This window comes from Perissodus microlepis, chromosome 20 (assembly GCF_051167445.1).
Source record: "Perissodus microlepis isolate ML-2025 ecotype Zambia chromosome 20, ASM5116744v1, whole genome shotgun sequence".
Lineage (NCBI taxonomy): Eukaryota > Metazoa > Chordata > Actinopteri > Cichliformes > Cichlidae > Perissodus > Perissodus microlepis.
In genome coordinates this window covers 23,126,147-23,146,123 of record NC_140480.1, presented here as the reverse complement: position 1 = coordinate 23,146,123, position 19,977 = coordinate 23,126,147, and the positions used below count along the sequence as shown (strand labels likewise).

General features: G+C 42.6%; 2 protein-coding genes across 4 annotated transcripts in view; both read right to left on the bottom strand.

Annotated features, from left to right (window-relative positions):
- The window catches only part of plxnd1 (plexin D1), a 73,025-nt gene extending 70,412 nt beyond the window's left edge, over positions 1-2,613 (bottom strand). The window contains exon 1 of the mRNA XM_084915894.1: positions 1,175-2,613. Coding sequence (XP_084772020.1) covers positions 1,175-2,386 — 1,212 coding nt within the window. The 5' untranslated portion in view covers positions 2,387-2,613. The remainder of the gene's footprint in view (positions 1-1,174) is intronic.
- Positions 2,614-4,405: 1,792 nt separating this feature from the next.
- The window catches only part of tmcc1a (transmembrane and coiled-coil domain family 1a), a 45,567-nt gene continuing 29,995 nt past the window's right edge, over positions 4,406-19,977 (bottom strand). For all 3 annotated transcript variants that reach the window (XM_084915916.1, XM_084915914.1, XM_084915917.1), the window contains exons 5-8: positions 11,095-11,352; positions 10,158-10,849; positions 8,907-9,042; positions 4,406-6,607 (exon numbers count right to left, since the gene is read on the bottom strand). In XM_084915916.1, the coding sequence (XP_084772042.1) occupies positions 6,293-6,607; positions 8,907-9,042; positions 10,158-10,849; positions 11,095-11,352 (1,401 nt within the window). In that variant the 3' untranslated portion in view covers positions 4,406-6,292. The remainder of the gene's footprint in view (positions 6,608-8,906; positions 9,043-10,157; positions 10,850-11,094; positions 11,353-19,977) is intronic.

Genomic DNA, 19,977 nt, shown 5'->3' with positions numbered 1-19,977 from the left:
GTAAATGAGGAAAGACTAACTTTAGTCTATGAGTGGTAAGTGGGTTGTACTGCAGCAGGAGAAAAAACAAAGGGCACAAATCACTTTGAACTAAGCAGTTGTCTATCTCAAAAAGGGTTTGTGGGCGACCGGAGATGGTATTCAGAAAAACTGGTCACGAGAGGAGTGGCCCCGGGGCCACGGCAAACAAGGCAGTGCCAGCAAGGAGGGCAACTTTCTGACCTGACAGCACAGTGGTGGCGAGACAGTCTCCTTTGACCTCAACTCTGTCAGTCAAAACCACCACAATGAAAATCTGGAATTTCTCTGCATTCCTATGAAACTGTGGAAAGCTTTCATTGCTTGTTATTGTTAGGCACCGTGAATCAGACAGCGCTTTTGCAATGCTAAAGTTTCCTTGAGGACACACGTATGAGTAGGAAGATTGTAATAAACTACACATGATAATATTTGATCACGTGCTTGGAACAGAGGAGCTATTTATCGGTCAAATATTGGGCTAAATTTAGAGTTGAACTTCAATCAGAAGCACACACTAAATAAAAATGTCTGGGGTTTTACTGGAAAACATAGTAAACTTAAAACCCTTACAATCCTCACATTTGGTAAAAGGGGAGAGTTGCTGGATATGAGAGTAGTCTCACCCTTCCCACAACCCTCAGTGTGGCTCTAGAGGGTCTTTCCAGCTATCATGACCTCTACTCCTAACATGGGAGATCCTTTCTTTGAGTCAACAGTTTGAGGGTTAAAGAGGATAACTGTCCGTAAGCATAAACCAGAGAGTAGCAGCAGACGTGAGGGAGTAAATCTTATTGCAGCCTGAACAACTGTAATGGCCAAGAGGATTCATAAATCTCAAGCAGGTTTATTGGACGAGCACGTTTTGGCACCCAGTATAACGAAGAGAAAAGAAATAAAAACATATGAAATAATGATGCAGAAAATATCTCAGTGACGCTGACTTATTTTTTTTCTCACTTTCATGTCAAGAAATGGATAAACTGATCTGTAAAATAAGTTTCGTTTTCAGCGAAGCTTATGCTAAGTTTTAGAGTGAGTTTTATTTGACAGAATGTATATATTTCATTAACATGGCAGCTTAAAATCAGATCAAAATAATTACATAAATTAAGTATTTTTATATTGCCTAATTAAATGTGTACAACGCCCTTACCACAAGGTTTCCCTTCTGGATGCAGGCTGAACCGGAGCCCTGTATCACGCTGTCCAGCACCTGAACGTCGCTGCTGGGAGAGTTTGAGCAGTTCCTGCGGCCTTGCCGTATCTCCTCCTCGATGTCTCCAAACTTGAAAGCGCAAAGTGCAGACTTTCTGTCTCCCCTAGAAAACACTCCAAACAAGTATGGCTCGGGGCTTTTCCCATCACCTGCGTGGATCTCCGTGGGGTACACGGACAACACCCGGTTGTAAAAGTTCCCGTTAAATCCACACTGTAAAGGCATCTGGATGTAGGATTCAGTGAGCTTCCTGCTCTCTGGCCCGGTGGATTTTCGGGGGTTCTCGGTGTCCAGGCATATCCTCGCGAGGATGCTGTTGGGCTGGCTCTCCTTGTGGCCCATTTTCGCATCATTATTGAAGGCAATATATGAATAAGTCTTCTGGATGAACGCGTGTACGAAGTTTAGTTTATTTTTGGTTTTAACCTCTTGTTTGATCTTGAATACATTATCCTCGGAAGGGTTAATGTCATAGGTGAAAAGTCTGGATAAATCCTTGATGTTCAAGGAGCGGATGGCGATCTCCGGGGTGTTTTCAAAACGCAGATCTTCTTTGCTGTGGTTTTTTGGGAAAAACTGGGTTCCAGCCCCTGTGTATGTCGCCCCAACCAGAAGCCGGGTGTTTCCCCCGTGGCTTTTGAAGATGAGCCCCACGGTGGATGCGTTCGGGTGATTGGCAGCGATGTTCAGCATGCTGGGGAAAACAGTCTTCTCACCCTGGGGTGGGAACTCCACCGCTATCTCTGAAATATTATCCATTTTTCTGAGCTCACAGAAGCCTTGATACACAGATCCGCACGCAACCACGATCCCTTGCTCCCGGTCCAGTTTCAGGAGCTTGTTGTAATTGTCAGTGAGGGATTTGGGATGCTCGCAGGGAGCCTGGGGAAGCTGTGGCGCATGGCACAACAGGTTGTCCTCCACCGGTCCAGTCCTCTTCTCCACTTCAGCTGTCAGGGTCCCATTCAGCTGGTAAATTGTGTTAACGGTAGCCAGGTAGACTTTTCTGGACACTGGATCCACCACGAAGTTATTGGTCTGATTTGGAGACGCGAAAGCCTGTTGGATGTGCAGCGCGCTGGCACTCCGGCGCGTCTCCAAAGCCAGGACGCCGAGAAGCAGGACGGCTATCTCTATCGAAGGAGGCATTTTTCCTTCTGACCGGCTTCCGCGTGTTCTGTGCCGAGGGGTGCATTGAGCAAAGACAAAAATGTGTGTTTGTTCCTACTGCGACAACCCGAGAGGAAAGACTGTTTCCTGCTCAACGCCTAAACCCACAGTGACGCGATAAGCGAGTCGTGCTTCCTTTTCAGGCTGCCTCCTCTGTCCCTCTCTGCCTATCGTGCAGCTCAGCAGTCACTCTCCTGGGGCACACCGAGCCACACCGCCTGGGTGATATTTTAATCATCATGACAGAATAGACAACAGGGAATAAATAGTTCCAACTGATTTGGTGTTGTGCATTTTCTGGACATCGCCGCACAAAGGACAAACTTATTTTGAGTCAGGTTTCAGCGCTGGTTATTTAAAAATATATATTTATATTTATTTATAAGCAAAGCATTCTTCGATTACAAATATTAGTAAAGATGGACTTTGCTGCGAGCATGGGGCGTTAACTCATTAACCCTGAAAAATGGCACTGCCTCCCTCTTAATGGAACGTCCCATCAAAGCGCTCTGTCAGCCCAGTCAGCTGTGATTGATCTTCGTTCGTTGATTAGATCCTGATTCCTTTCAATCACTCAGGTACAATAACTATTATTTAAGACATAATGTGAAGTCGTGCCATATGAAGTCATAATGATCATCTTCCTTTCAAGGTGAGCCACTTGATGAGTCTCCACCCGTGCGTGGTTCCGCTCATCTTGGGGTTAATGGCGGGTCACAAGCCCACCTCCTGTGCTTCCCGGTCCCTCGGCTCTCAGATTAGTTCTGCAGATCCGGAGGGTTTCGTTTTGGGCACATACGGCGCGGTAAAGACCGTGAAAGTGCTACCAGATGGGCACATCAGCACACCTTTCCGGTTTTTGACATTCACATCTATCCAACACTGCTTTTGCACGTTTTACCTCATAAATATTCAAGCGCAACACATGTGCCCCCACTCAAAAATGCACGAATATGGTTAGCATCCCCCCCCCCTTTTTTTTTTTTTGCTTTCTCGACGGAGTGTGCATATGCTCACATCTCTGAATAGAAATGAATGACTCCTAGTCGAGGAAAGACAACAAGTGAGTCAGACGCTGCATAAATCAGTTTGCAGGGGAGCCCGAGAAAAGTGTTATCTCTGAATACATGAAATAATTAAAGTTGATGCTAAATCGCGAGCAATCGCTTGTGCCTATTTACTGCGTACTCCTCTGGGGGACAAACCCACTCTCTCTCCACACCCTCCCACCCCAACCCCCAATCTCTACTTGCAGCTTTCAGTTGGGTAGATAAGTGCGCTCCGTGTTTACCTTGGCGCACAGCCATGCGCATCAAATCTGGCAGTGTAGAAAAGGAGCAAAGTGCTCCGATAAAGTGCAATATAATGACCCCCCCAAGTGCAGAGCACAATGAATGAGCCAAATAGTGGCGACACAGTGCGCGTGCATGTAAGTGCAGACTTTCGTCAGGGAGTAGGGAGCCAGCGGCTACAATGAGGTCTGGCAGGGATGCAGGGACAAGGCGCAGTCTGGGGCAGAACTGTCAGCATCAAATATCCATAGTGAGGCGTGACCGCTGCGGTTTGGTGCAGCTCAATCAAGAAAACGACACTGAACCGAATTAGGCTCCATGTGTGGGTGCATTACAGTGATATAAAGTGGGGGTACACCCGATCTCTCGTTTGTAATAAAAACAATATCTGTTGCTGCACAAGCTAACTTTTGGCATTTAAGACCCCCTCCTCAGAACCTGTTTCCTTCCTGATAAGGAGTCACACCTCTTCTCCCCACCCTTAGAGCACACCATTCAACACAAACTGAGCACGGCTTTCATACTGAAGGAACGTCAAGGCTTTTCCAGGTAAACGAGCTCCATCTAGCGGTCAGAAAACGCATCTGCAAGATGACTTTAAAAGCACACTTTCCACTACAACACTGCAAAGAAGCATCAGACACACAAGAAAATAAATAAACAAAAAGGAAACATGTCTTTTGAAGAAATACGGAATGTGCATAAATTAGTCAGGAATGCACTTTATTTATTCCACACTTAGAAAAGGACATCAGAAGGCACTGAAGTGGTTTAGCACACAACCCAAGATCAGAGGTGCTGCTGCAAGGACAAACTAAAGTCAAAGGTCAGCTCACTCCCAACTTGTCTATTGTACCTTTGATTACACATCACTGACAGATCAATAAATCTGCCTACTGCGGTTCAACTTGAGAGGAAACAAGTTTACTCACATTTTGACAAAAATCCACTGAATTTCCTTGTTTTTTTATTTCCTGTAGAAAAGCATGTCAGCAGTTTCAACCTGCATCAGCGCTTCTCTTCTCAGAGAGTGTCAAGCTTTGTAGTCTCTATCAAAGGCCTGACCTACATGCTATCTATCAGTGTGCTAAAGTGCAGCTGTACAGTTCTAATGATCACAATGTCTGTTAGGAAATCAGCTTCTTGGCATTAAATACAGTGCAGACTAGTTAACGTGCTAGGTCATCTTGTAGTGTCCTTGACTAGATTAGAAAGTGAGAGTAAAAGAGAGGCCGAATGCCGAGCCAAGGAGCTCTACTCATGGAAGCAAAATGTGTAGAAACACACTACTGAGCATCTGGAGGCAAGGTCATGTTCAGATTGCGAATTACTTTCCCCCTTACAAAAGTTGCATCTGGCAAGACATTCATGACATATCTGGAAAGAAGCCACAGCTGCTGCTTGGACCTTTTGGGTGCTTAGGCATCCCTGGGCTAACTTCACTTTGGCACTGGGTGATAACACCTTGACATAGAGATACGGTGGTACATAAAAAAAAAAAGAAAGAAAGAAAAGATAACACGCAGGGAGACTGTGTCAGTAGTATAAAGTCACATACAGGCAATGTGCATTTGACTGGCATGGCAGTGGAGATGACTTGCACTGTAGATTTGAAGCAGCAGTATTCATGATGGTTCTGAGACAGAACTGGAAAAGCACCAGTGGTCTCCCCTTCTTTCTTAACTTGATCACATCATAATGGTGGGGTGGGAGGCCAATTGTCCTGGCAACCTAATTTTACTTGGACAACAGCCCTTTATCATCGCTTTTAAAAGTAAATCTGCTTCGGAAGTAATTTTCTTCATGACAACGTGCAGCACTGTATACAAGTTACAAATATGGCAGATGCTAGACAGCAGCCAGATGTTCTCTGTAGTATTCATGTGCTGTTTTTATGGTGGGCACACCATCTCAGCTTTCCCCTCTAGAGTCTTTGTGCCATTCATTATCTTCCCTATTTTCAATTCTTTTTTAACTTTAAAAAAGTAAAAGCGATCTTTGCCATTAGAAATTGTACGTCAGCATGACGCTCATTCCTTCAAAATGTTCTATCTGAACAAATTTCATCACAGCAAGAAAGGTGAAACTTCCAGGAAGGTTTTTCAGCCATGGTTCAAAATTACTAATCACAGCTAAGTAGGAGTTCTCTTCCTAAAGGCAATCAACCACATTCTCACATTTGCATGTCTCTACAATTAGACTGGGCCTTTGTGGCAGCTCTCCAGCCCAGTTTCCTGACTAAACTCCTCTTCGTGTAGAGTGAGAGGAGTGTAATGCTACATGGTACTGAATAAAATAACATTGAAAATAAAATAATATTATTAGAAATAACATTATAATTGATTAAACTCTAAGGGTAAAAACAGTACAATACTGCATTCTGTGAGGGATAACAACACAAAAGTTCATTTTAAAAATGTAAACAGTCTTGTCCTTCCTAAATGTGAATGTTCTCTTCTTCACTCTTCTTCACACTTCTTCTTGCTCTTTATCCAGGCCGCTTCCGAATGTGCTCAGCTGAACCGACTGCAGACTGCAGCTACAGTTACATTTCTTGTTGTCACCAAAGCAACATGTGCTGAATGTAATCTGGTCATCCCGGGGGCTGCAGTGCACGGTGCGTATACCCCGAGAGAGCGTCCCAGTTTCTCCACAAGAAGGCCAGCAGGAGGATGAGGAGGAGGGTGGAGAGCGAGCGTGAGCGCGTCTTCATCAGAGGGACCACACAGTTGGCTACAGTTGAAACAAAGACCAGAAGGACAGCCATTAGGGCCAGCAGCACATTGATAAGTTTTCCCAGGAGGGTCCGGGCTGTGGCATTTTCCAACCCCTCCAACTGGACGACCTGCTGTTGCTGCTGCTGCAGCTCCATCTTAGAGATCCTGGTTTGACAGGCCTCCAAAGCCTCCTGTAGAGGACGCCGAGAGGAAATGCAGTCAGCTTAGTCACCAGTTTCATAAACATAAACTAATCCAAAGAACAATAGCAAGATACTGATCGTTTTACTGTGATTTAAAGTCAGATATGATTTTGCCTTTCCTTTGTTCTCATGTGTGGAAAAACACTGAACAAAAACATAAAAACTTCTCACTTGCCTGAGTGCAGCCTTTTATACTTTTGATTATTTTAAATAGACTCAGGGATCACATTAGACCAGTGTGAAGTGTTCTTAATCACGTTTGTTTGTAACTGTAATTGATAAGTTATCCAAAAACACTTAAATATCCTGCACATTATCGATACATGTTACCCATCAGAGATTTTCAGACATTTCCTTCATTTAAGTATATCTGCTTTTTCAGTAATCCTATTTTATTAGCTTAGCTTTATTGTACTTATATTGCTTATGCAATTTTACTTCATGATATTTTTTTTTTTACTTATTTGATCTAGATTTTAATCTAGTTTTATTGCTTTTATTACAGCATTTATTACATCCTGTTACTGAAATTTCAGTCATCTGTGAAGCACCTCAGGCTCCTGTTTCAATGAAAGGTGATTTACAAATAAAGTGACTGCTGGTGATTGATTGTATAAACATGATTTGAAGCCAAGACGTTCTGTTAGAGTTTGAAATAGCTGTTGACAGTACATTTCATGGCTCTCTACCACCCCCTGCTGTGTAGGAAGGGAAATGGTGTAATGAGCAATATGAGGCGTGAAAAAAGTTGTATGCAGGGACAAAACACACACACCTTAGCCTTTATGGACAAGAGGAAAGGATGCAAGTAATGTGAGACATTTTCAAGGGATAGTTAATGTTTTGAACCCCCCCCCCCCAAAAAAAAAAACAGCTAAGCTGATGGACAGACCAGGGCCTTGAACTCATCTCCTTGTGTACAGAGTCAACACAGACATTTAGATAAGGCAGTTAACTGATGGAGGGTTTGTGCACGACTCAAAACTTCAGTTTAACTTAAAACTGACACAATAAGGTCTAGTCTGACCAGCTTTCTTTAGTTTACTAGTGCTTAAGACAGGAAGGTAGAGAGGCCAGCCACTTCCATTATTTCAACACAGGCCCATTTTAGCTTTGGGAGGTCAAGCGTGCAAGCCATAAGTGGTCAGAATAAAATGCAGTGCTGCAACAGTAATAATAAGGCTCAATGCATTCTAAAGACACTCTTAAAGCCCAATTCACACAGGACTAACATAACAGTGGACCCCTATTAATATGTAACAATTGTAGCGGCCTTCTGTGATCTCAGTCTGGTATGATTTTGTCATGTTCGTCATTTCAAAGCGAAAAAAACAAAACAAAAAATCCACCAAAAATGATCTACTGTATTGTGTCACACACAGAGGTCCTGTAATAATATAATTTCAGTGTGAATTGCTATTTTGGTGAATTCAGCTAATTACATTTTGGACAGCATTTTAGATTCAAATTTACTTGGGCTGGTGTCAGTACACAGTGTGGTGACCCAGTCATAGAACAAGCAGGTTTAAATCTATCAGAAAGGTGTGCCAGAACATTTTTTTGTTCAACATTTATTATTGGCAGCCTGATTTAGTGAAATCAGGTCTGTAGCTGCCGATTGCAGCTGTTCCAATAAAACTCAGACTTTGCCTGTCTGGGGCGAATGTATTGCACAAAAAACAGGTGTGGCGGCTGATTTTTAAAATCATACGAGGGCCTGTGATAAAATTAATCTGGCATGTCACTTGCCAATGATGGAGGCATTAGTAACAAAAATGGTTGTGAAACAAAATCACTGCTATGAAAAAAAACACCTATACACTACAACCTGTCTCACATTTCTCTATGAACTCATAATGATGTCACCAGTTAAGATAACATTTTTAAACTTCCAGTGATGATGACATCTGCCCTTTAATAACTGTAATAGCAACTGTCAACACAGTGACATTTTTCATGTTTACCTTCTCCCACCTTAATTTATTTAGGTCTCTTTTTTTATATTTACATTTGTTTCACATTTTTCCTCCTTGTTTTATTGCTTTTTGCAGATAGAGTTTGGTTCTCTAATAGACAAATTAAAAAGCCTCTTTAGACAAATCTGTGTGACAGTGAGAGATGTCGTCACTGGTGTGCATTTATCAGTTGTTTTGCAGTGCTTTGTTATCTATCATTACTTTGTTGTAATCACTACCATTCCTCATGCATATTTGTTAATCAAAATTAAACTGCTTATCATGATAAAAATGGGTGCTGGTGCTTGCTGACATTATCTTGAACTACAAACCTGGATGTCTCTGGCTCTTTCGTAGGACTGGTAGGCGATCTTCTCCTCCATGCTGGCCAGCTCCTGTTTAAGGTTGAGGATCTCATTCTGGTGAAGTTCTGTGAGATCGTTGAGCTGCTCCTCCAGACGTTCACACCTGAACGCATGCGTAAGTAAAAGAAGCACACACGAACACATGTGAGAGTCTGTGGCATAATTAGCTTAGACAAAGAAACGCACGCAGGAATTAGTAGAAATAGACCCTGAGGGCATCTGGCCACATGGCACCTGACTGAGCTGATGACTCGCCCTGACAAGATTAGGATATGCTTGCTCATCTGCTGATTCAACCAGCCTATCACAAGAGACTCGGCAGTATTAGACTGGCCAATGGAATGTGTGCCCAACAAGAGGCGATGAATCTATACTGTTGTTTATTTTGGCAGGCACATAAAGCTGGATGGACAGCAAAGGACAAGAATAGACATGAGTCAACTTGACTGTTTCTTATTTTTAAGATCTTTTAACAGGTTGGTATAAAATCCAGCAAAAAGTGTCTAAGTAGGGCGATGACACATGATTTATAAGTTTTACCTGTCTTTTTTAATGTTTAGAAATGATTCCTTTACAAATGTCCACTATGAAATAACTGCAGATATGTTATGGGTGGATTCAGCTCCTGAGGAGTTTTTAGCAGCATTACTGGTTTCTGGATGGAGTACTCCCTCCCCTGGGAAGGGTGAAAATAGCTTCTTAGATGCCATTTGTCTCTGTTGGCAATTTTAATCTAAGAGGGCAAACAGATCACTCTGAACTTGGACATTTTAGGAAGAAAAATGCACATGTTTCTTTTTCTATTCAAGCTGATCATTATATCTCTTCTCAGTCCTTGTGCCCTGTGTTTTAAAGCTCATGCACTTTTGTGCTGTTCTCGGCTTACATGCCAACTGCTGCTTTGAGAATGAGTATAATTAAGGAATTTGAGCTGTTCTGATGTTAATGTTGATGAACTGTAGGTAAAAGGTTTCTTATCTACTGTGAGCTAATGCTGCTAATGTTGGTAAAATCTCTTTATAGCACAAGCAGGCCAAGTGTACCTTGCGATGATGAATAGCAACATGCATAACTAAGATGGTTCCAGAGAAGTGTTTCTAACTATAGCAGGTTATTCCTGATTACGCACTGTTGACATTCGCGGGGATTTCTCTTGTTACACACTCAGGCATGTATGGTACAAACATTCTGGGAAGTTCTACTTTTTTTTCTCTTTACCTGAAGCGTTCTTCCTGCAGTGCTTGCATAACAACTGTGTAGTCTCTTTGATAGTTGCTCTTCAAACCTTCCAGGCTCTCCTCTAGCCTTGCCTGGCCATCTCTCAACTCCTGCACCTCCTGCAGCAGCATGTCAAAGCTGGAACTCTGGCTCCTCTCCAGTGTGTTTCCCTTGGAACTGGGGGGACCCCCAGGGGCCCCTGTTGTGCTATTAGCCCCCACTGAGCCTGATGTAGCACTAGAGCAGTCATCCTCGCTACCATACTTCGGACTGGACTGGAAGTGATGCCCAGTGCTTCCCAGGGAACGTCCTCCAGTACTTGTCACACCTTCTTCTACTGAAGGATCATCCAGAGAGTCTTTAAGTGAAGGGATGTTATCAGCGCTCCCGAATTTGTTGCGAATAAGGGAGGCGATCTCTCGTGGTTTGGAGACGACTGCACCAGCAGCGGAGTGGGTAGCCTGTGAGAAGCTGGAGAGGCCACCTTTAACACTATCCACCACGCCCTCACTGAAGCCTGTGACTTTGGCTCCGACATCCTTCAGGCCCTGTTGCATGTCCCGCAGAACATCCTTGGGCTGGCGTGGGATACCGTTGTGTTCCGCTTCTCGCAGCCTTCGGTGGTAGTGCTCCAGTTTCCTTTGCAGCTGCTGGATGGTCTGTGCCGACTTCTGGTTCTTTTTCTCAAAAACCTGACAGCCACAGGACAGGAATTTATTAGTCAGTGAAATGCAAATCAGTCCGCAATTATCCACTTAAATATATTTAGAAAGTTCCCTCCCTGCCTCTGAGGAAAAGCCAAGGTAAAACAAACTGATCAAACAGGTTTGGTGTTTATGCACTAATTATGATCTAATCTCACCAGCCTACTAAAAGCACAAGGCAATGAGGTGCTGGCTTTAATACAAAAAAATCTAACAATAATTCCTTGTTTCACCTGTTTGATGCGTGTGCTCTGCTGTTTGTCGGCGTTGTTGGCCAGTTTGAGGTACTCTGCAACATTGTCATCCCTGGCTGTCTGCTCGATCTTAATCTGCTCTGTGAGCTTGAGGATTTTCTGTTGCAGCTGGGCGATGGCCTGCTTGGTGCGGTGAGGGTCTGGGGTGATATCCTCACCCCCCTGGAACGAACTGTCTGCCCCACATGAAACAGACAGGGGTGCCTGGCCCAGGCCACTTACTTCCAGCCGGTCGATCTGAAGCGATGAAAGAGGAAAAAAAGACAGATTCAAGTACGTGAAGGGTGAGGGAAGAAATCAAAGGATTTGCAAGGAAAACAAAAAAGGGAGTGAGGCAGGGAGGAAAAAGGATGAATTGCAATATATGAGTTTTTGGTCATTTTGCTGACATGTTGAAAAAAAGGAAGCTTCTGCATTTTTGTAGCATGCAGACTGGAACAGACTAATTGAGTGGGTTGAACAGGTCACTTGCGGTCAGTTTAACTAAAGAGGAAGATGCCAAGTAAGTTGTTTTTTTATTCATGGACTTGCAAAGAAATGAAAGTTAAGGAAAAATAACTTTTGTCATTTTCAGCACATCCACACAAAACTCAACTCGAAAAACCTGGACTCTGATTTTGTTGTTCTGGAAGCCAAAAACCCCCAAAACAAAACAGGACAGGACTAGCAGGATATTAGATTTGGGTTTAAAGCAATTTCACAGATTTGTCTTCTTTGTTTTTCAAAATGACCCGATTTTATCAACAGACCACGAAACATCCGCGCAAAATCCAAACACCATCTAAATTGTGTTTCCTCAATTTTTCTAAAACTAGACCACCCTATCTGAGACTATGATGAATCTAACACCTTCAATCACAGGTCGCTGGTGTGATTCATTTCCTCAAACACCTCAGGGGAAGAACATTGCCAAACCTTTGGGAGAGACTGTGATGAAAATATTCTTCTCATCACTTAGTATTCACACAAAATAATCATCTGGACCTCACATCACACCATGGGGGCTCAGGAAGCACAGCAAACTTACACACACACACACACACACATAAGGGAGTTACACGCACTGGTTATTCATCCGAGTATTTACTACTCAAATCCCCCCTACTGCCACACCATAACCGGTAGAAACCAAAACACCGGAGGCTCACCTGTATTTTGAGCGGCATGACTAATGGATGACAGATGCAATAGTCAACAACGCAAAGTACAACGCATCCGGGAGAAACTAAAGCTCCCGATTAATCACGTTCCTTGTAAACATTGAACAAGAATACAAAAAGAGCACCGAAAAAAAAAATCTATCTTTAATAATAATAAAAAAAACAGCAAAGCGAATAAAACATGCGCAAAAAAACGGCGCTCACCTTTCCGTTGGTCAAACGGAGGACTTTTTCCCAGTGCATTGTCCACACAGTGAAAACGAGCTGTGCTTTTTCATCTGTTCTGCTCAAATTTCGTTAACGTTTAATTGTATAAAAATCCCACAACGACTCAGTGAAGTTTCGCTCTGTAAGCTCCTGCTGCTCCAGCTCTACCGGCGACTTGTTGTGAAAGTTGAAGCACACCTGAAACTCAGTGTACTTGGCAGCGCCTGAAGCTCCGCCCCCTTCTCCACTCCCTTTTCTGAGGGAGATGACATCATCCCTCTGGCAGCTTTCAAAGAGAGCGCAGTGCATTACCTGGGACCTTTTCTTATACCGCGTGACTGAATTTGCAAAAATAAACACAGTTGGGAGCCTCACAATAGATCAAGCCACAAAAGCTTTGTCTGTGATTATTTGAAAACTGATCTGGTTCAGTTCTTTGTTGTTGCCGATTAAGTAGTAACTTTCTAACCTATTTTTTACTCAAGTACTGTTAAAACGAGTTCTAGAGAATTTCAGCTTCATGATACCTGTTTTGCTTCCACTATATTCATTTTAAAACTCTAGTTAGTATTCGCTGTGCAGATTTTACATATTTTTTCCTACTCAGGAGGAAATTGTTATAATTTACTCTGTGTGTAAGTACAATTTAGTGTTGGTCACACTAAAGTTGTGATAAAACGTTTACATACACTCATTGTGGGCATGAATGTCAAAGTAATTTTGGGCTTTTAATTATTTCTTTAAACTGTTCTTTTTCCAGGGTGGAATGATTGTACAGCATACATCTTTAATCGATTTAGAAAACAAGAATTATTTATAATTATTTCTGTTTTTTCCTAATCTACACAGGGTCAAACATGTACACACAGGATCAAAAGTAAATGTACATGCCCATTAACATTTGTTTATAAATCCCTTGGAAGTACATCTCAACCAGACACCTTTTGTAGTCATTAATAACCTTCTAGCTGGATATTTGACCACTCTTAGCAGAAATGATTCATTTAAATTTGTTGGTTTCCTGGCCCCAAAGTCGGGGCTTTTGGGAGACCATTCAAGATGTGATGTGTACCGGTACCACTGACAGCAAAATAGCCTCAGAGCATGATGCTACCACCACCACCATGTGTCTGTGAAGGTTCTCAGTCAACCAGGTCATCGTAGTCTAAGGAGCTTGGAAGTGTTCTTAGGTCTGAAAACCTCATCTTTACTCCTCCAAACATGCCTCTTGTCACTGTGACTAAATAGCTCAATCTTTGTCTCGTCTGACTAAAAACCTTTTTCTAGAAGGAATTTGACTTTTCCATGTGGACAGCTGCAAATGACAGAAATGGGTAAAAAATATTTGAGATCAGAAATTTAAGAGGCTGTGCAGGGAAAACTAAGAGTTGGGACTGTCTGTCATAGAGGAGTACTTAATGGGAAGAAAAATGGGAAGAAAAACCAGTTAGCCATCTCTTTACAACAGCACGCGCACACGCACACATCCCAGGGCACATTCCTCTGAGTACTCGTCAGAATTACCAGCAAGAAAACAATTTAAACTTGTTCACCAAGTGAATTTAAAATCAAGGTGATGTGTATTGTATTGATGACTATGTGGCAACATTAATCAGAAAAAGACACACATCTATGAGTCCATTTAACTGGCACATTGTGTACGTACAGTAAGTCTAATCATTATTAAAGCTTCCTGACAGCAAGCCAAGGTGATCGAGTGAGCTGGAGAAGTGGAATAGCCTGCTGAGCAAGCACAGAGAGAATGAACAGGTTTCAGAGGAGCACCTGGTCTGTTACAAAGCAGTATTGATAACCTTATAAGGGCGAGCATGAATGAAGCACACACGCTTGATTTGGTTTCCCCCTTTTTCTTCCAGGTGACACAATAACTGCATAATCAAATGTCTGCCCAGTTACTAAAGATAAAGAGAGCAAAGGACAAGTAAGCAGTATACTTTGTACTGGAGGACCCTGCAGTGCAGCACAGATAGATTTTAGACATTGTGATAAGAAGCCCTAGTGACCTGTACACACTGGCACCAAACCAACGTGCTGATCCAAAAAAAAAAAAACCCGAATTACTATCAGCACATTTCTTCTGTTAGGTAAAGCGAAGAAACCAGTTCAAGCAGTAATGATCAGCTGTGCGCCTTCCCGGCACTAAAGACAGATTACGGATTCGCCATGACTGGCCACTGCAAGATATGATCTAATGTTACCACACACATAGCAAAGCAATGCTTCATCCCTGGCTTTCAGTTACTAAACAAATCAGCATTGCCTGTACGATCAGTGTCATCTTCAAATGTCTGACTTTTAGTGTGACTAATCATGCAACAAATTAAAGATCATGAGCTGAAGGATCAGGCTAATTTCCCTCAATTAACATAGCCAAACATGTCGATGTGCTGAGCCACTGAAGCAAGAAGTGACACGCACTGCACCACTGGAGTCTGTGCAGCCTAATTAGGGACGTTTTGTGTGTGTGTGTGTGTGTGTTTGTAATTTGGGGAGGAGGGTGGTGTGCACCCCCCTGTGATTAGACTTTATCAGTTAAAATGACAAACAAAGGGTTTGTATGGACTTGTCCCCTGCCCTTCAGCTCCTTGCACACACACACATACTTCAGAGAAAACCTACTCTACCTATGTCCCAAACCGGGGCCACAGGTTGGTGTGTGTAACAGCCTCTGATCCAGTAAAGCTTGTTAGAGCCATGAAAGGCCACCACTGACTTAGCATGGATCGACCACAGGCCTGGGAAAAGCCGAGCTAAACCTAAACACCGAGACCTACGAAGTAAACATCACACAAATAGGCATTTAGGCAAGAATTTACCAAGCTAATGGTGTTAGATATGCATCACATATAATTAGACACATGCAACAAGAACATCTTGTACTACCCATCTCACTCTCTCTGAACTGCAGAGGACACATGCCCCCAAAATCCATTTTGTTCAATGTAGGTCACCGAGCAGAAATTAGACTGTCATATGTCTCTTTCCTATTTTTTGTGATCAAAATGTTTCACTTCTCCTTTCTTTCTACACCGGATACATCAGGCGCTCCGTCTGTCTCCTCTGAGTTGAGTTTAATGTGTTTGTTGTTTTGTGAGTTAACTCAGGTGAGATCGAGGACAGCTAGAGTCAGGATGTTCTCGAGGACAAACAGTGGAAATAGACACAGTCTTAGGATCTTGTCGCACGCTGACGATATCTACACCCTAACCAGATCAAGGCCAGTGGAATTTAAAACTCCACACTGACCCCGACTGTAGCTTGCTGTTTAAATATGTATGTTTGTCATACTAAATGTTTAAGAATGAAACAAAATTATCTTCCCGTTTGTTATGTTTGAGAGTCATAGCTTATACAACAGACTTACGGTATTTTATATAAACATTACAATGCAACGCAACCACGGCACAGCTCACTGTTGTACTTTTTGCAAGAAACACCTAAGTGACCTTACCACGTTCTATGTTTCTTGCTGTCAAGTTCAGGTTTTCATTATTTGTGTGTGTGAAAGTGTGAAAAGTACAGTACCTTGTTATTCATTAAGCCCCGCATTCTAGCTGTGGGCTTCCTGTGTTGTTAGTTTGTGTTTCTTGAGAAGCAGCAGTTTCAAATGGCAAGATGCAAGAGTGATACTCCGAGGACGTTGCAACTCCATGTTTCTGAGAAATCTGCTCTGATCCACACCCCTCCTATTATAATATTCCCTGAAGTGTGGAAAAGGTGCCTCCCTTATAATTCAAGTCATATCAGTAAGTTGAGTATGTTATCTACAGAGTCCAATATCCATGAAGGATGAGAACTATTGTAAGAGGGAGGATTTTTAGAGACCCGCTGAGCTATCCCTTTCAGCTCTGTTCATTTTGCACTACACAGCTGTCGCCTCTCCATTTATATGACTCGTATCTCTGTGACTTTATTAAACACCCTGCATCAAAGCCGGTCATCCATGACTGTCTGAACTTCACACTGCTGATTAGTTGATCTGATCTTTAACCGTACAGCGTAGATATCAGAGAGTGAACACAGTCATCAAATTAACAGCTTAACAGTACTGAGTGATCTTTTATTAACAGATCAGTTTGCGTTTGACACTGTGTGCAAACACACAGTCAAACACTTAGTTAGTTGCGGTAGGTTATGTGTGAAATAGGCCTTTAGTGGAACGTTCACGGGCCCAAAAAGTGTGGTGCTGCATTTAATATTTATTTATTGTCATTTTAATATAAAACATTTGTGCATTGGACTACTATGTGCCACATTTAACCCCAACCCTACTTTCTGCTCCCCTGCATCACCATCTTGTGATTTCAGTTGAAATTGATGATTTGATGAAAATCCACTTGTTGTTTCCTTTAAGTGTATCCAGCGTGGCAACAATGAACTCCATTCACAGGATATGGAAAATTACTAAACTCCATGTGATGCTGAACAAGGGGCAGTTTACTCAACACATGTACTCGTGAATGGCTGAATGCACAAAGTTTCATTACTAATCACTATAATACAGCCAAAGCCTATCAGTGCACACACTAAGGAAAGGAGAGTGCAAAAAAAAAAAAAAAAAGTATTTTCACTACTGCAAAAACACTTCAGGACAAAATCCTTTTTTCGAGCAAGAGATCTGTGTTTTATTTATTACAGACACAGTGCACACAGCACTCCTACTTTAACTGATATGTAAGAAAGCACCATATCGCTATAAACACCTATCATGTATTCAGGTCACAGTCTTTACAAACATAACAAACAACCTCACACACTATATACACAGGTGGAGACTCACTGTGGTGTTGGGGGTAGGAAGTGGCGAGGTGTCAGCAGTTACCAGGTTAAGGATGACCTCCATGAGTGGGACACGCATGCGTGCAGCTTGGAGTGGAATATTTGTTTGGTCTCTCTATTTGTTTGTGTGTCTCTCGGAGAAAAAATACAGTGAAAGGAAAGGAGAGGAGCCTGGGTCTGGCAGAGCACACATCAGTCAGGACACTTCTTCCAAACAAAGTCCACTTCACTCAAAGTCCACAGTTGCAAAGACCCCACTGGACAAGAAATTACTGCTGGCTTGATTGAATATCCAGAATCCATAAAATGCACAGTCACTCCAGCAATGTACCATGACTACTGATAGCTGCAGAGTCTACATTATGTTGTGCTGCTGGTTCACAGGGCTGCTGCTCCTCAAAGCCCATGGACGAAGCTTGAGTTCAAACACACGCTTCAGACAGAGAGCCTGTGCAGAGCGAATGCACTTCGACAGGCACAACTCCCACAGAGAGCGCACATTAGTGGAAGAAGAAAGACTCCTCTGGACCAATGAGCCCATCAAACGCAGGTTTGGGGGTGGGTGACAGTACAGAGAATGTTAATCATACGAAGGCTCGCTGCGCTGGATGTAGCCTGGGATAAAAGCAGGGAGAGTTTACTGCGAAGTTAAGCGTTCAAAGCGTCCATCGGGCATAAAATCCGCAGACGGGGGAAAAGAGCGGCAGAGAGGCAGAGACCCAGAGAACGGATGTGAGGGGAGCAAAAGGAGCACAGAAGAAAAAAAGATCCCACCAGGAGCTGTCAGTGAGAGGGAGACGGAGTGAGAGAAGGCGCAAAGGAGAGAGGGGTTGTGAGAAAGCCTCATGAAGGGAGGGAGGGGGGCTTTTCTTCTGTTTGAGTTTCTAGGCCAGTTCAGCTCCAAAACATTAGCTAGCTCAGGCAGAAAAAAGGAGAGAGAACTTTTCCATTCCCTCCTTTTAATTATCACAGTTTGATTGTCTCAGCCAATCCGTTTACTGAGTGATCACGCTGTAACAGACTGGACTAGATGCTTCTACTGATCAAAAAAGAAAAGAAAAAAAACCCACACTGAACAAAATAACTGTCCAGCAGAAAAGCACTAATGCGTGGATAATTCTAGTTTAAGTTGGAGAAATCAAACAACAAGAAAGGACTGACATTATACAGTTGTATGATCATCCCAAGGCTGCAATTCAAAAAATATAAGCCTATAATTGGGTCCCTGTGCTACAAAACAGTGGAGTATTGGTAATTTATAGAGAGGATGGCCATAATTAGAGTGCAAAACAGTGTTTGTTAGTAAACAGTCCAGAAGAACTGAGACGGCACACAGTTGTAATTTTGCGTTCAGGTTGATCATTTTCACTGCATTAAAGCACAAATTGGCATCCAAATATACTACAAACACCTTTTTATGAGCCTCAGAGTCTTTTGCGTCATAATGAAACTGTGGTGTACAATTAGGTAGAAAAAAAGAAAGAAAAAGCACTGGAAGTAGTGGGTGTAGGGGGAATGGTGTGGAGTGGTATGGCAGGACGAGGGCAACTGAAGACTTCTGTGCCCAAGCCGATAGGAGGAAGAGGGCAACAGGAGCACGGATACAGGCTTTAATGGGAAAGCTGGAGAAGTTTGGGGACCGGTAGAGAGCGGGTAGGAATTAGGGAGAAGAATGCTTATATAAGAACAAGTCCAACTCGCTGTGAGACGTGTATGTTTGACCTCAGTACTGAATAAAAGGGACACATGGCAGAATCTGTGGTTTCAAATCTGAGCCAAGGCTTTACATTGGAAAATGTAAATATAGAAAAAATAGGTTAAACTATATCTGCACATCTGTAGAGCCACCGAATAATATTTTCCCTTTACTGGCAACAATTCCCATTCAGACAAACAGTATATACTTTTGACCGTCTCTTTAACTTTTACCCAAAGAAATGGGGTCTCCCACTCAAAGGCTTAGCATTAAATTACTTTAGTAGTTTACACTGATTTGCTAAAAAATCTGGATTACTAATACTAAATAATGTTTGCTGTAGTGTTGTCAGTTAACCTAGTTTTAACTAGGATAAAATGTTAACCAGCTAACTACCAGTTACCAGTTAAGTAGTTGAGTCTGGCAGTTTTTCAAATAGTAACAAACTTTAAAAAGTAATAATTTAAAGATGGGTGAATCCTCACTTTGTAAAAACCTATAAAAACAAGACTACAGGGAGCACAAGTACAGACAAATCTTCTTAGAGGCGTCTTAACCGTAACTTTTTAGTTGTTCGGGGAATCCATGACTGGAACTTCTGACAGGTGTTTTCCCATCAGTTGTGATTAAATGACACACATTTTTTTGCTCTACTGTCAGTGTCATTCCAGCCCGAAGTCAAATTCTCTCTTACGGCAAATATGGCCTTCAGCGACTCCTGGCTATCCAGGAATGATCAAGCTTTCACAGTGACTCAGCATAAACTTTGGTGGGATTAACAACATGCAACAAATAGCAAAGTTGCAATGACACAAATCACAGTTGGTGGTGCACTCATGTCATGACAAGTGACTGACACCGGAACAGAAATAAATAGAGACGCTAGCCTCAGAGGCAGCTATCCCTCATTAGCACCACATTAGCTGGCTAAAATTAGGGGACAGAAAGGACAGCTGTGGCTCACTTTAGGTGTTATTTACATTGACAGAAATTAATTAC